This window comes from Artemia sp. Qi Xiang Cuo, chromosome 3, assembly GCF_049724085.1.
Source record: "Artemia sp. Qi Xiang Cuo chromosome 3, ASM4972408v1, whole genome shotgun sequence".
Lineage (NCBI taxonomy): Eukaryota > Metazoa > Arthropoda > Branchiopoda > Anostraca > Artemiidae > Artemia > Artemia sp. Qi Xiang Cuo.
This window is the reverse complement of record NC_142796.1, coordinates 28,242,416-28,260,279: the sequence shown is the minus strand read 5'-3', so window position 1 is coordinate 28,260,279 and position 17,864 is coordinate 28,242,416. Positions and strand designations below refer to the sequence as shown.

Below are 17,864 nucleotides of genomic sequence, written 5' to 3'. Positions count from 1 at the left end.
AAGAAAATACCAAACGTCTGTTAAGAAGTGTTTTTTGTAAAATTCTTAGGGAGTTTTCAGAAAATTAAAGAACATCACACATTTTAGTGGCAGATCCAAAATTTTACGGGGCTTTACGCTGGAAAAGCTATATATATATATATATATATATATATATATATATATATATATATATATATATATATATATATATATATATATATATATATATATATAAATATATATATATATATATATATATATATATATATATATATATATATATATATATATATATATATATATATATATATATATATATATATATATATATATATATATATATATATATATATATATATATATATATATATATCGGCGCGTACAGACAGCTCCTCTCATTTGATCTGCCATCAGCGGTCCAATTACCCTGGAACACGTATTTTGGCAGAAACTTTCTCAAAATGCCTTTGAATCCAACTTGAGACTTCAAACCCTATTTTTAATTCCTAAAAACATCTAATAATAACATTGCACTACTAATTACCAATTTTCATGTATGTATTGGAATAAATTAATTTAAAATTAGTTTCTTCAAAATTAGTGTTCCAACGTCGAAGCCAAGTTTTGCGTTCAAGAGAGATCTGACTTGTCTACCAGTGAAAAGATCTAGTGTCGCTTATGTTTATACCGGTTTATACATTCTCTGGAGCAATCGTACCTCGGTCCGGGTTTTTATAATGGGTGAGATAGGGATAGATCATACTGATATTATATATACTGTGGTACATACCATCAACCTTTCCTGAAGCATTTCTGACCCGTCCGCTTGACAAGCTGTGTGGGCATAGTGTGTTCAGGGTTGCCAACTTTCACACTTTTCGTGTGAAATGCACTCTTTTTTTTCATTGCACTCTTTCACACCACAGACCAGATTTGCACTCTTTTTGCCCATTATTTGCTCTTTGCACTCTTTTTAGCACACTTTTATGAAATGACGATAGAAAAAGTATTAAGCGACATAAAAATTACAATCAAACTATTCAAGTGCAAAAGATAGAACAGGTAGCTGGTATGACATCTGTTAGCTATGCCTGGGCCGTCCCCCAGTCGTCTTTCTCGTTTTTTCAGCCATTTTCCAAGAAGCAGATCAAAGCATAGATAACCAGTGAAAACGTAAAAAATTCAAATCAAGTTTTATAGAAGGAAGTTGAAAACTGTTGGGCACAACTGTTCTTCATGGAAATGGAAAAGTGAGTATGATACATGAAGTAAGGCGACGTAGAAGCAACAACCAAAATAGACCTACTAAAGTATAATCTCAAACTGATAAAATTCTGCAAAAACTTTAGGCCTGTGCACCATTTTAAAGCGTGAGTGACCCATATCTTCTTGTGACAGCCATTTTTTTTAAACCCATACTATCAAAATGATATAAAAGGGTAAGCTAAATTAGGAAAATATGGGGTAGCCTAAAATTGTAGTTTAGACTTTAGACACTTCTTGCTATCTAGGAAAGCAACTGAGTTAGGTGAATAACACTTTCAGAAATCAATCCAGGGCCAAAAATATTCGAGCCAATTGAAAATGACAATGAAAAATGGGGAAATATTGAGCAGTTCATATTTTTGACCAATGAATAAAGTGAGCATACCACTCCATGCCTTTTCTTATGCTCTTTCCGAATATAATAATGGTTTTTGGCGCAAATTCACTTCACCCCACCCAAATATACCAATTCAGGGTATATATTTGCACATTGAGATGGGGGTGGGGGTAAAGTTCAAACTTACCTCGATAGTCAGAATTCCATCCTAAATCCAGATTTAACATTCCTTTGCGTCAGAAATAAACTTTGCAAGCCCCCCCCCCCTAATGAGTAAATATATACCCTAGGGGTTGGGAGTAAAGTGAATTTACGCCAAAAGCAATTAGTATATTTGGAAAGAAAATAAGAAAAGGCATCGAGTGGTATGTTTACTTTCTTCATAGGTCAATAATATGAACTGCTCAATATTTACCAAAAAATGAGCAATATAGTACCAAAAAGACAGGTATACTAAAAAAAAAATACTACTTTTCTGTGGATGCTTGAATTATGCAGGCCTATCTTAGGTTTCATAAAATTTTTGAAGACTCGAAATTTCAGTTGAGGGAGGGGGCAAACTGTGGCCAGGCAAGGATTATCCACATCAATTTCGCTTGCTGAATATGAAATAGGATTGAGTTTAAAACATCTTTGTCTTTGCTAAGCTTTGCTTATGGACAAAGCTTGGCAGAAGTACTAAGTGCTTATATTCTCAATTTTAAGCAGAGCTGATTGTAGAATAGGCTAATTACCCCTTTTAACATTCCCGAGAGCTTCTACAGTAAGCAGGTAATCTTGTACAAGAGACAAGGAGAAAAGAGGTGTCTAATATTTCTGTCCAAGCCTTTTTCCTTTTTTGCATATTTATTTCAGCCTTGGTTTTAACACTATTCAAAAACAGGAAGTTTTTTCAACTGAAAGTAAGGAGCAACATTAAAACTTAAAACAAACAGAAATGTATATGAAGAGGGTTGCCACCTCCCCAACATCTCGCTCTTAACGGTAAAGTTTTTTAGTACTTTTAAAAAAGTTTCTTATTGTTTTACTTAAACAACCCTTGTGTTTCAAGAGTCTTTTTTAAAGAATTGGGACACAATTCGAACTTTAGCGCAAAGAGTGAGGTGTTGAGGAGCAGGCAACCCCCTTCATATACGTTGTAATTTTGTTCAGTTGAAGTTTTAATGTTGCTCCTTACTTTAGGTTGAAAAAATTTGTTTTTTTATTTAATTTCTGATCGTTTTTTAAAGGATGCGAGGACTTAGCTTACTGTAAAATGTGTTATAAAGACATAATCGGATGTGTGGCAAACGTGAGAAGCAATCTTAGAACAAACTTCCACAAGAGCAGGGTTCAGAACAATCAGACATAAAATGCTGCAGCATCAAGACCTTCCCAAAAAATTACATGCTAAGCCTATAATTAAAGCCAGCTTGAAGATTATGTCGTGGGTCGTCTTGGAAGACATTCCCATTACAAAAATGAACACTTTAATCCCAGTCCTGAAAAATGCTTTTGGAGACTCAGAACTTTATAAAAGCTTCAATCAGGGCAGAACTAAAACTACTGGGATAATTAGACACGTCATTGCCCCTGTAGAAAGAGATGTGCTTTTTTGTGAACTGAAGAAAGCTCATATCTCTTTAATAGTTGAGGAATCTACCGATAAATCTTGGCAGAAGGTCTTGGTCCATATAGCAAAGTACAAAGACTCCAAAGATTTAGTCCGAGAAGACTTTCTGGGGCCTTTGCCAGTAAGTCATGACAGTTCAGAACGGCAAAAACGTCTAATACTTGGACAATTGGGAAGCCTAGGAATACCTTTGCAAAATTTGATGGCGATTGCCTTTGACAATGCCAGTATTAACACTGGACATCAAAAAGTACTTGGTGTGCTGTTAAAAGAATATGTGCCAGATTTGCTTGTGCTAGGCTGCACTATCCATTGCCTTTCTCTCTGTTCTGCATATGCAGCTAAACAGTTGCCAGATGGAATTAACATTTTTATTCGTGACATAGTTGCATATGTGGCAAAAAGCCCAAAATGACAGGATGAACTAAGGATCTACCAAAATTTCTGTCATGTGGAAAAGCATAAGCTTTTGCAGAATTCAAGTAGGCGATGGCTCACCCTTGAAGGTTCCGTTGAACAGATCCTTGAGCAGTGGAACCCGCTCCTTTTATTCAACTATGGTTCAGTTAAGGATCAAAGCAATCAAAATAAACACCAGCAAATTTCAAGCAGAGTATTACCTTTTAAGCTAAAAAAAAGAATGATAATCATTATCTAACTTATTATTTAGAGCTTGATTTCCTAAATTTATTTTAAATACAAATAAAAATTCAAAGCTGATATGTTTATCGGTAGAAGGATAACTGATAATTGTGTGTAAATGGCTTAAGAAATTAAGAATGGTGAGAACATTGAAAGGGGCTGCGCAAATTTTTTGACTTGCACACGCTTTTAACAACTTGCACTCTTTTTTGGCCTTGATTTGCACTCTTTTTTGACGCCGACAGTTGGCAACCCTGAGTGTGTTTAGAGTTAGTTTCATACAGTTTCTAAGTTTTAATAGCAGTAATAGTAGTACTAGCAATAGAATTAACTGTAGTGGCCTAAGCTTTGTTGGCAGTAGTAGTAACGGAAGTAGTAATATAATAACAGTAGCAGTAGCATTAGGATGCAAATATTTTCTTTTGGTTAGTTCAACATTCCTCAAAGCAAGCCCTGTTAGTTTCAACTTCACACACCAAACTGTTCCTAAGATATTGCTGTTACACCCTTTTGAAAACTTGCATACAAAGGGCGCGTTCTGATTCAGTTCATCTTTCCCCCTCAAACTTTCTTGGAATGTTCATCTTCATACCCTTAGGCATAGTTGTAATAGTAGTCACAGTAGTATTATTTATATCACTAGTAATAATATTGAATAGCGGTAGTGCTACTAGCAGCAATAGAATAAACTTATAGCCTTTTGGTCAATAGAACATCCCTCTCATCAACTCCTGGAAGTTTTAATTTAATACAATTATGCATTGCTATGACATTGCTGTTATGTCCTTTTGATAACCTGTATGTTCATATACTTTTTGAGATTTTCATCTCAATGCTCTTAGCCCTACAAGTAGTTGTAATAGAAGTAGTAGTAGTAGTAAATGTAGCAATAACAGTAGTATTAGAAGCAGTGTGCACATATTGTGTTTTGATGAAATGATTTTCCCCTTTAAATGCTCTCTGAAAGTTCCAGCTTAACACAAAAATCAATTCTTGAGATACGTTATTTTGACAATGTGCATGCACATAGCGTCTTTTGATTTAGTTCAAATTTCCCCTTAATACTGTAAATGGAGTAGTGTGGTAGTAGTATTGGTGGTAGTTGTAGTAGTATTGGTAGCATACAAATATTGCCTTTTTGATCATCTTCCTTATCATTTCCTGAATTTTCCAAATTGATACACTCAGTTATACCTGGGGGATTCTGTCCACCCCAAAGGCCTTATTATATGATCTTTGGACTATTTTTGAACAAATGACTATCTAAAAATTTTTACCGGATGCATTTGTGAAAAATAATACGTAAGGGGGGGGGGGAAGCTGCCCCTGATCACTTTGACCCTTAAAAAGGGAACTATAACATCTGATTTCCGATCCAATGAGCCCCCTCCAGAGTTCATAAGACCACACTTTACATAAGTCTGCCCTTGGGGCATAACGTACAACTCTCGCACTAAGGGCTAAGGGGGCGGGGGGAGTGCCATCCTCAAAGACATGGTTTCCAGACCTTTCAACTACGCTGAACAAAATGGCTTTCTCAAAATTTTTGATTAGATGTGCTTTGGGAACTGATGGGCATTGGGGGGGGGGGTGGCTTGTTGCCGTCCAGTCACTTTTGATTATTAAAAAGTTTGACCTTTCTATAAAAACCTTGTATGTCCCCAGGGCATAACTTACAACCCTTGTCCTGAGGGCTGTGGGAGGGGGGATCATCCTCAAAGGCATAATTTCTGGACCTTTTAACTACGCTGAACAAAATGGCTATCTGAAATTTTTTGATCGAATGTGTCTTGGGAAATGGTGGGGGTGGGAGGGGGTTAATCACCCTCCAATACTTTTGACTATTAAAAGGGGCACTAGCCCGTTCAATTTCCAATCGAATGAGCCTTTTTCAAAGTTTCTACGACAACAAACAGCCATCTCAAAATTTATATCAGATACAATTTGAGAAAATACGAGGTGTGTGTGTGTGGGGGGGGGGAGTATGCCATCCAGTCACTTTTGATTATTAAAAAGTTTGACCTTTCTATAAAAACCTTGTATGTCCCCAGGGCATAACTTACAACCCTTGTACTGAGGGGTGTAGGAGGGGGGATCATCCTCAAAGGCATAATTTCCGGACCTTTTAACTACGCTGAACAAAATGGTTATCTGAAATTTTTTGATCGAATGTCTTGGAAACTGGTGGGGGTGGGCGGGGGTTAGTCGCCCTCCAATTACTTTTGACTATTAAAAGAGGCACTAGCCCCTTCAATTTCCAATCGAATGCGCCTTTTTCAAAGTTTCTACGACAACAAACAGCCATCTCAAAATTTATATCAGATGCAATTTGAGAAAATACGATGTGTGTGTGTGTGGGGGGGGATATCCTCCCTCCGATCACTCTGAATCTTAAAAGAGACAGTATAACTTCTGATTACCAATCCAATGAGACCCCTCAGAAGTTTATACGATCACCCTTTCTATATAAACTTGTATGTCTCCAGGGCATAACTTACAACTCTCGCCCTGAGGGCTATTGGGGGGGGGGAGGTTTTCATCCTCAAAGACATAATTTCCGGAACTGTCAACTGCGTTGAGCAGAATGTCTATCTCATAATTTTGATTAGATGTGTTTTGGGAAATGATGGGCATGGGGGGGATTGTTGCCCTCCAATCACTTTTGACTATTAAAAAAGGCCCTTTCAATTTCCAATCGAATGAGCCTTTTTTGAAGTTTCTACGACATCAAATGGTCATCATAAAATTTCTATCAGACACACTTCGGGAAATAAGAGGGTTTTTTTTTGGGGGGGGGGGGGGTATCCACCCTCCAATTACTCTGAATCTTATAAAAAGGCACCGGAACTTCTGAATACCAATCAAATGAGCCTCATAAAAATTTTATACGATCACCCTATCTATATAAACATTATATGTCCTCAGGGCATAACTTACAACCCTTGCCTGTAGGGGGGGGGGGATTGTCATCCTCAAAGACATAATTTCCAGAGATTTGAATTGCATTGAACAAAACGGTTATCTCAAAATTTTGACAATGTTTTGAGAATTGATGGGCTTGGGGGTAGGGATTGTTGCCGTCCAATCAATTTTGACTATTAAAAAGTTTCTACTACAATAAATAGCCATATCAAAATTTCTATCAGGTGCATTTCGGGAAAATACGAGGTGTGGGGGGCATCCTCCCTCCGATGACTCTGAATCTTAAGAAGGCACTAAACTTTTGATTACCAATCCAATGAGTCTCCTCCGAAGTTTATACGATCACCCTTTCTATATAAACCTTATATGCACCCAGGGCATAGCTTACAACCCTTGCCCCGAGGGCAGTGGCGGGGGGTTTTTGTCATCGAAGACATAATTTCCGGACCTTTCAACTGCGTTGAACACAATGGCTATCTCAAAATTGTGATTAGACACGTTTTGGGAATTGATGGGCGTGGGGGGGGGCCTTGTTGCCCCCCCTCTCTTTTGAGTATTGAAAAAGGCCCTTTCAATTTCCAATCGAATGAGCTTTTTTTCAAGTTTCTATGACAACAAGTGGTCATCTCAAAATTTCTATCAGACACATTTCGGGAAAATACGAGGTGTGTGCGTATGTGGGGGGGGGGGGGTATCCACCCTTCGATCACTATGAATCTTAAAAAAGGCAATAAAACTTCCGATTACCAATCCAATGAGCCCCTTCCGAAGTTTATACGATCACCTTTTCTATTTAAACCTTATATGTCCCAGGACATAGTTTACAACCCTTGCGCTGAGGGCTGTGGGGGATTGTCATTCTCAAAGACAAAATTTCCGGACCTTTCAACTACGCTGAACAAAATGTCTATCTCAAAATTTTGATTAGATACGTTTGAGGAAATGGTGGGCGTGGGAGGGGGTTAGTTGCCCTCCAATCCCTTTCGACTATTAAAAAGGGCACTAGCCCTTTTAACTTCTAGTCGAATGAACCCTTTTCGAAGTTTCTGCGAAAACTCCCTCGATACAAAGTGCCCTGGTCTAAAACAAACCTAAAAACAATAACAACAAAAATAAATAAATGAACAATACATTGTGCCCACATCGCTCTTTACTTAGGCAGCACTATTTAGCTGCCTATGATCTTTAAAATACACCATTTGTAAAACACTTGTTCACGATTTCTACAAACGTACATAAAAAATAGAGAGCAAAAAAAAACTTTACAATCCTCAAAGACAAAAGATCAGAACCAATGGCACCATTTTTCTTTTCAAACAGTTCGTGGTGACGAACTGTAAGTAAGGAGCGGATCGGCTCAATAGTAACCGAAACTCTAGAAAACAGATACTCTAAAAAACTCTAGAATTTTGATGCCAATAGATACATCAAAAGAATCGCATTTTTATGCTGATTTCAAATATCTAAGTTTCATTCAAGTTCAAGTTCAATATGGGTTTTAATTCAAAAAAATATATATAAAAATACACTTAACTCAATTCCTTGTGTATTAAATTTAGTGTTACCTATCGAAGGTTACGAGCCTGAGAAAATTTGTTTGATTTTCCAAAAAAGGAGTAAAAAATCTCTAAGTCATAGAATCTTAATGAAAATTTCACCATCGGATTCAGCGTATCAGAGAACCCTACTGTAGAGGTTTCAAGCTCCTATCTGCAAAAATGTTAATTTTGTATTTTTGCCAGAAGAAAGATCATGGATGCATGTTTATTTGCTTGTTTGTTTTTTTCCTCAGGGTGATCATATCGACCCAGTGGGCCTAGAACGTTGGGAGAGGGCTCATTCTAACGAAAAAAAGTTCTAATGCCCTTTTTATACGACCAACAAAATTGGAGGGCCTCCCCTGGGGAAAGGTATCTACGTTATAAAATTTGTCTATTGTTTACATATTACGTATATTGACTCCCTGATCTGTTAGGGCGACATAACTGTCCTTTAATAATTCTTCGAAGCATCGAAAGGGCTGTTTTAGGATCATGAGCCCATTTAAAGGCAAATGTTAAGTTGCAATAAAATTTAATTATGACAAGCTATCGTGCTACTTCTTTGTGTCTGTCGATATTGAGTGTTTTCCGTTTCAGTTCAAACGGAATAAAAGGTGGAGAGGAGTCTAATCCTTGCAGACGCAAGCCAAGAAAAAAATCATTGGTCAATTCGGAAATTTTCAGTCAAGGATCGAGCATAAACCCTAGTGGTGAATACAGTTGGTTAGCTTGTGTTTTTAAGTGTCATCACAATATGACTTCGCCAGTGATTTGTTGCTTGGATGAGTTTTTCTTGGCTGCCTGTATGGGCATTACTATTTTCATGAATTTTTTCTGCCATATGATGACCCCTCTACCGATTCGGTGACTCAATTTGCTAAAGAGTGTAAAAGGCTGAAGGTTCTAGTGGATAAACTACTTTCTTATTCTCTAGATTTTATAGTCACTAGTGACCTTAATATGGATGTAAATTAATCGTCAGTAAGAAGTGATTCGTTATTGGACTGCTTTCCATGTTTTCAAACATTCAAAATTCAGGCAGTAAAAGTAATATCGATCATGTTATTTGCTCGTCTAATATGACAACGTCATTAGTGTCTGTACATAATGACGCACAAAATTTAGAAAATCTCCCAATTTTGTTTACTCTTACACTTAATTCAAGCCATAGGGACATTGGTGAGTATCCTGGTCTTCCAAATGTTCTGGAAAAAGTAACGGGAAGAAAGCTGATTTACCTCTTTATAATTCCGAACTAACAAACTTGGTGATTGTCGTACGTTTCCCCAAAGCCGTACCCAGGATTTTTTTCGGAGGAGGTTTTACTCAGATTTTCTTCGTGGGGGCAGGGGGGGGGGGTTATACAAAAAAAACTAAAAAAACACACAAAATTTGTTTATATCCATTTTTGTCGCGTTTTTACGAGTGAAACCAAAATTTCGGGGGGGGGGATTCAAACCCCCCTTCTGGGTATGGCCTTGCGTTTCAGTATAATCTCGTCCCGCACACTGTACAAGTGAAAGAGATCTTGAAAATATCTTCCTTTGTCAATAATGGGTGTAAGGTAATTTGCTTAGCTTTCCTTTGGGAACCATCAGAATTTCAGGAATTGTAGTATGTAAAAAAAAACAAAAAACTAACGGTTAAGATCCCGTATCTACTAATCAATTCCGATATAGCTAAGTACTCTATCCTAGCCTGAGTATACATATTTGGGACTAGTAGTTTGGCTCCACGCTCCACCAATGAGCATTTACACACAGAGTAATCTATAGTTCTTCACTGGTCATATCCAGAGCTACACTTTTCTTTCTTTGAGTATTCATGTTTGTTTTGGTAACTAAACTTAGAGAAATATTTTAAGCAATGAACTTTTGCACACTTCTATCAGTAATTCTGCTTTACTTTACTGTGGTATATATGCTTCCTAGGTTAAATTTCTCTCTTGAAGTTAGTTTTTAACCACTCTTATTACTTCATTTCGTTGGTCGTTTTGCTGCTTAACTGGAAGGAGTGTTAGTTGACATAATCTAGATTGCATTGTCCAGACAGGATGACTGACGCTTTTATCTGTAGAAATGCTAAACAGCCACTTCCGACTGATAAGATCAAATTTAATAGATTACGTTATTAGAGACGTACGATTGAAATGGCCAAACATCACCTAACCCTCATTGTTTGGGACCTCCTGGAATCAGAAGACATGGACTAAAAAAAAAAAAAAAAAAAAAAAAAAAAAAAAAAAAAAAAAAGATGTTATGATAACAACCATGCAAGGTCCAAAGGGCTAAACATGTTCACTAGGCGTGGAAGCCAATACTACCAGCTATATCGAGTGGAGGGAGGTGACATCAAGCTAATTTGCGAAGCCAACAAAAATTATACAATGTATAAGAGCTGACGAAGCCCGTACAGATATGAATCTGGATATGACAGACTGCCCATGCGTGCAACTACGTGCACCTACGAGCATGTGATGGACTATAAACCAGCTTGTTCACTTAGCAATCCCCTTGCTCTTATTTCTTCGGGGAATAGTTTAATAATAAAATTTAAACTACTCAGCTACCTTTTATTCCGAGTTCTTCCAGTTTTGCCATAAGTTTCCTACTTTTTGCCGCTTCTGATTTGCAGTCTTGGAAGAAAGTTTCATAGTTTTTCATTCGGTATCCACATTCCCAGAGGTACTTTTTCAGCTTCTTTATCCTTTGTGCTGAATAGCACTAAAATAAAACAGAAAATACGGCCATGATATGATTAAATGTTCTTAATTAGAAATTGGCATTATTTCTATTATAATATCATACTCATCAATCCGGCCTGAGATCCACACTTCATAAAAACCAAAATGGCTAGACATTTACAATTTTGTTACTATAGACCAAAATCTGCAACCAAAAAAAGAAAAAAAGGAAGAAAAAGAGAAAAATTCACAAATGCTACTCCTATAACACAATGAGTTTTAAGCAATAGATAAATGACATCCATTTGTAATTTCCGGTGGTTGAGCTACAACTATCCCTTTGTGATCAACGTTTTGAGTAAATTTAAAAGAATTAATTCGTTAAACAGACTAATGGCATAGAAACAGGTTCTAATTCGAAAGTTCTACTTGGTTTTTAAAAGAAACTAGGCCTAAAATAATGCTTGGAAATATGTTTCGACGAATGTTTCCCTTCCCTTTTTAAATTCCTAAACGACCGAATTTTGTTATTCGTATTTTAATCCATTATAATCTGACGTGAAAAATGTCAATTTTGACAGACTCAATTTTTGCCAGGTCATTTTTTTTTTCAACTGACTCAGATCTAAAGAGATTTCGTGAACTTATTCGCAAGTTAAGGAACAAGGGAAAAAAGTTCAAGATCCAGCGCATCCCTAGCCACAAGGAGAGCAAATGGAATGAAACTGCTGATCTACCAGTCAATATGCCAACAGGTACCCTACAGTCAGATCTAGATTGTTTTTTCCGATGTTCCGGTAGAACATTTTTTCAATGTTGTCCGTCTCACGGCCAAAGAGAAACTGACTCACGATCAATAAAAGGAATGTCTTCTAGTAGGAGGAGTAATCGAGTGAGGTCAAAAAAACTTATTCGACTTATTTCTTGTTGTCTTAAATGAATTTCTAGGTAGTGGTTAAAAGCAGAATCACAATGTCGTTTTGTTTTGTCTCAACTAATGCATCAATAAATTGAGTAAATGCATTTGGTCCACAACGTAAAAGTCTCATACAATATTCCAAAGATGGAGAATCATTTTCCATGATAATTTCAAGCATTTTTTCAGAGAATATTTTCTTTCGCACAGTAACCACCTGAAATGTAACATTTAGATTCAAACAATTTTCGAATGTTACAAGATTCCGTAAGATCTTCTGTTTCTCAAATCCATCCATTTTCGTTCTTGACGCTCCCACTACCAACTAAAGACTAAATTAACAATTGCTAGTTTCTACTTTGTGTACACTCTCAATGCCAATTGATCGCCACAATAGAGAGAGTGGAGTAAAGTATCAACTAGAGTATCTAATCAAAATAAATCATTATAAAAACATTTTTACTGACAGAAATGTAATAAAAGAATATTTTCACTCTCTTCGCATTAGGTGAGTCAATCCATTTTCCTCAATGTGCTTCATGATAGAATTCCATCCATTTCGTAATCCTGGTATATGCATTAAATTTACTTTTGCGGTGAAACCTTATTGTTCGTCCGACTTAAATTTACTCAATAATATAACTTACCTACCAAACATCTCATCCTACTCAAATGTTAGTTGGAAAACACTTGCAATTACTATTGCTACATTGAGACCCCTTGTCTTAGAACATCCCTGTTAAGTCTTTCTAGATGCAACAGTTTAAGACCCCTCATTTTCTAAATATTTGAATATTTTTTTCCAACTTGAAACAATATAAACTAATCAAATGTCTATGTGGAACTGAGATATTAACTCGCCATCAAACTGTTATATCAATCATCACGTGAGTAATATTCCCCCTTGAAATGTAGGCATTCTTACAGGAAAATTCTAGAATATCCTTATCGCTCCAGAACGTCATGGCAGATGGTTGACAGACTTGATGAGTCAAATGCCCTTTTGTATGGCGATAGTACTGTCCGCTTTTTCTGCATACAGGGATCCAGGGGGTACTGTCCGCTTCTTCTGCATACATGAATCCAGGGGGTACTGTCTGCTTCTTCTGCATACTACATTAATACTACCATCCTTCTGAGGGAAAATAATCTTCGTGCTGGTCTGTAGACCTTCTGAAGAAGACAGAGGATCTGAGCTTTTTATTTAGTAACAATTCCAGCTATTGCTACAACACAAGGGTGCGATAATAAAATTACTGATCATCTATAAATAAAAGCCTTTTAAAACGTCAGATAATCAAATACAGGCTTGATAAGCTCAAAGGGCCCAGAATAGCCAGTTTTGTTGATACTAATTACATTTAACATTGTACAGATGACTTTTATTATATCAAAAGGGAGCAATATGTCTTCCATAGACTAAAAGTGACTTTGTTACAAATGATATCTTGGACAAAGAGAGGCAAGAAGGCAATTACAAAAGGACCTAAGTCCCCAAGAGAGCACAAACAAACAAATAAGGGTAGGAGAAGTTGTTCCCTTTACAACTGCAACAGTCTAAAAACAAAAAGGAGAAAATAGAGAAATAGTTTGAATAGTCTAAACAAAACCTCACTTAGTTTGTCTGTTCATAGTCAAGAATGGGCCTTAACAAAAATTGTAAGAAACAATGCAAAGACTTATTTAACAATACTTTGCTGTGACAAAAATTGAAAATCTATTCAGAATCACAATTAAATGTAACAAACTTTCTAAAGGTTTTGCAAAGAATTTGAAAGAAAATTTCCAGGAATGGTTGAATACTAAACTAGAAGTTTAAAATTTGAAAATGTAGAAGATGGATGGGGTAGTTTTAGGAAAATAGTTTATGAAGTCGTTGATGATGTCTTAAAGAAGAAAGTTAGAGACACAAGCCACAATTAGTGAGAAGGAGAGAGTCAATAGAGATGGACAGAACATTTTGAGAATCTCCAAAACCGCAATAGAGTTAAAGGAAGAGATACAGAGGAGAGTGAAAAAGTTTGTGACACATTGGATGTAAAGGAAGATTATTGACAGTACTGAAAGGACTAAAAAATAATAAGACACCCAAATACTGATAGCGTGGTAAATGATTTTTTTGTTGTTGTTTTTTTTTGGCGGCTATGAGGTGAGAGACAAGTTACTGAAGATTATGAATATTATTTTTGAAAAACAGAAAGTACCGAGCCATTTTAGAAAAACTCTAATTAAACCCCTCATTAAGAATTAAAATTTTAAGAGAAGTCGTTTTAGGGATGGGCGGAGGATGCGTAGACCAAATTTTCACTCTTAGATTAATAATTGAGAAGTGTCAGAGTTATCAAGTGCCTTTAATTTTCAGTTTTATAGATTACGCGCAAGCGTTTGATTCAGCTGAAAGAAGAGCTTTAGCGAAGATCCTCTCCTTGTATGGTATACCAGACAAATACATCAAAATGATTAGTACTATGTAAAAGAAAACACTACTGCGGTTAAAGTAGGAAATGAGGCTATTAGCTGGTTTTGTATCAAATGAAGAGTTAAGCAGGGTTATATTCTATCCCTATCTGTATGGATAATTTTGATGAATTTTGTCCTAAGCAGAGCAAAGACAATGGGAGAACACGGAATCAAATGGGGAAGTAAAACTACTCTAGACTTAGATAATGCTCATGCGCAAATGAAAATGCTAGCAAAAATGAATGAAGAGGTTTTTTCGAGTTCAACCTCCAAGAATAGGTTTGAAAATTAAATCAAGAAGACTAAATTGCAAAAATCAGGAAGAAGTGAAGTTGAAAACATAACGTCGGGTAACGAGAAGATTGGTCGAGTGGACATTTTCACTCACCTACATATAGTTATTAGTAAAAATGGTGGATGCAGTGAAGATGTAAAAAGTAGAATTGCCAGAGCCCAAGGTGTTTTTCATAGTGGAAAAAAAGTTTGAAAGAATAGGAAGATAAGTCTGCGACCCAAGATTACAATGCTGGAAGCTACAGTGATGACAGCGATTAAATATGGTCCTGAAACGTGGACCCTTTTAAAAACGGAGGAGGATTTGGAAGATGTTTACCAGAGAAATTGCCTATGGACTGTTTTAGGTATACAACTGACTGACAATATTTCAAACAGTAAGCTGTACAAAAAAAGTGGTCCAATCCTGCTTTCTAGGGCTTTAATCAGAGAAAGGATGAGATGGCTATGATGCTTTCTGCAGATGAAGAATGACATATTGCCAAGGATTGTCCTTGTCAGCCAGCCTTCTAGGACCAAATAAAAAGCAGGTCGTCCCCGAGTGGGGTGGGGAATATCGTAAAGAAAGATTTAAGCGAATGGGAACTTCTTGGGAGAATGTAAAGAGGGAGGTTTTGAATAAAATGGGATGGAGGAAGAGCGTTCACAGTTGTGCTGGTCTCTGATGACTTGGTGCTGCAGTGAGTTGTTAGTAGTAATATTTAACCTTCTGAAAGTCTCTCCTGACTTTTGAGAAGATAAAAGTTATTTCCAAAGAGGAACAACTTTAGCATCCGTTTTCAAAGTAAAGAGAAAAAGTAAAATAAATCTAAATTTGAATTGGTTATAAAGACTGAAAGAAAACTCTTTGTTTGGCTATTAGCAAGCACAGTTCTCTTGTCTCTCTTGTCATCTTCAGTATCTTAGCTTCATAAAATATTAGAGGTACTGGATTAAAGCCATTTTCCTGTATCTTGTAAACTAGCAGAAACAATGGAATGAATAGAGTAAGTGCCTTAACCTAATTAAACTAATTTGAAATATGCCCGATTTTGTGCAAAGCTTCAGTTTCTTCAACTAATATATCTTTATCACGTGAATTTAGGATAGACAGATAACCTTATACAACAAGAAACAAAACTTAAAATTTGAACAGAAGAAAGTATCTGCAATCTAAACATCATAATAATATACATCTATGTTGTTTTAGCAGTTTAAGTACATAACATCGCAAACAAAGTTACAGTAATGCATAGCAATTTAATGTTCCTATGGAATATATTCTAGCGAAACCAAGGACTACTCTCTGCACTAGGAATTGTGTTGTAATTTTTAGTGTAAAAAAAAATTCCAGAACAGAAAAGAAGTTATTTTTTGGTTGAAAAGATAGCAGTCTTACCATAAATGCAACCAAGCCATCAAGAAGAATATATTATACGTCGAAATTATACCAAAACCATCAAGTACAATTTAACAAAAAAGTAAAAAATCTGAATACCTTTGACTTCGAAGGCTGTGCCTTTTGCAGCCTACCCTTATCTGTTTTTTTATTTCTCAGCAAAACATCTTTATCTGAGCTGCTTAAGGATTCCTCCTCAGATTCATCCTCGTTATCAGAATGACTGTCATTTCTCTGAGTTGTGACAGATCTTGAATTTAAAGGAGTTGATTTTTCAGATCTGTTTACTTCTGCTAGTCTCTTTTTTAATGGGACATCTTCATCTAAACTACTTGAAGATGGTTTTCTATTTTTTTTCTGAATTTTGTCAGAACTTGATTTTGAAGACATTGATTTTTCAGATAAATTCTTTTTTCCTGGTTCAGTTCTGAGCAAGATGTCATCATCTGAATTGCTTGGAGAGTGTTTCACAGATTGATCCTGTCTATCAAAATGGTCATCATTTTTTGGATTTGTGTCAGAATCACTGCTATTGCTAGGATTTGTTAGTTGAGTGTTTGCTTTCTTCTTTTTCAGGTTCTTGCCTAGTTTATTTATGCACACATTTAAAACATTTCTATGCTTGAGTTCTTTCTTTTCTATGCTTTGTTCATCATTGACTTCTAAATCATCTCTACTGTTATTCATTACATTTGTTTCTGATTCAGTTTCATTTCTGTTCTTTTTTAATTCAGACAAGCTTGGACCATCGTCTGAAGACATATCATCATCAGGCTCTTTTTTCAGCACAAATTCAGATTTATCTGATATTGCAGATGTTTCCTTCGAATTTATCCTCTTATCAGCTTCATCAGAGCATGGAGAAACAGACTTGTCATCTTCCTCACTTGAATTTTCATTTTGCTTCTCAGAAGGGATATCTTGATCCCCTGAATTCTCTCTTGTTTTGGTTAAACCATATCTTCGTTTTGGATTTTTATGCAAATTCTCTTTCTTTGACTTCGTCTCTATTTCTGAGTTTTCACTACCATCAGAATCCAATATAATGTGCCTTTTTCTTGTTTTTGGCCCATTTTTTAGTCCAACAATAGATTGTGAAGTCTTTTTACATTCTATTTCATCATTACTGTCTGATGAAAAAACTATAGATTTTCTATTACTGATCTTTTGCTTAACTTCATTGTTGGCAATCTTTCTATTATTCATCAGTTTTACCAAGGGGGAATTATCTGAACTAAAACTTGGCCTCCCAAAACTCTGTTTGTCAGACTCATCACTATCAGACTCATCACTATCAGGTTCATTCACCATACGCTTCAAATCATCTTCCTGCAGCCTTTGCTTCCGTATTTGATTTTTGTTTTTAAGACTCAATTCATCATTGTTCTTCTTTTTTCCTACTTTATTTGTTGTGTGCTTCATTTGCTGGAAAGAAGATGTATCATCTGAAATGGAGCTACTTTCACTTTCCATCTGTTGGTTTCCATCACTTTCATCATTACTAGAATGATGTAACAACTGGTTTACATCAGCTTCACCCAGCCTTTGTATTTGTACTTCTGTTTTCTTCCTAAAATTAAACTTGTACAAGATCAAATTGTATAGTCACTGATTAAGATAACTCTATAATATTAAGCCTTTTCAAATCGAACATCCATGACTGTTCTTTTCAGGAGATAAATTCAAAAAAAAAAAAAATAATAAAAAAAGGTCCATATTAAACTTAAGACCAGCAGAAAAAGTCCTATAATAATTCCAAACTCAAAATGACCAGAAATTACTATCAAAGAAAAACGAAACCCAAATCGAATAGAAATTAGATGACCATGTC

General features: G+C 35.9%; 1 protein-coding gene across 2 annotated transcripts in view; it reads right to left on the bottom strand.

Moving 5' to 3' along the window:
• LOC148953957 (uncharacterized) overlaps nucleotides 1-17,864 on the bottom strand; it is a 44,464-nt gene that overhangs the window by 18,596 nt on the left and 8,004 nt on the right. Inside the window, exons 2-3 of one of the 2 annotated variants that reach the window (XM_089085703.1) lie at nucleotides 16,133-17,603; nucleotides 10,872-11,025 (exon numbers count right to left, since the gene is read on the bottom strand). In XM_089085703.1, the coding sequence (XP_088941829.1) occupies nucleotides 10,872-11,025; nucleotides 16,133-17,506 (1,528 nt within the window). In that variant the 5' untranslated portion in view covers nucleotides 17,507-17,603. Of the gene's footprint in view, nucleotides 1-10,871; nucleotides 11,026-16,132; nucleotides 17,615-17,864 lie in introns of both variants that reach the window. The other variant, XM_089085702.1, reaches the window with a different exon arrangement.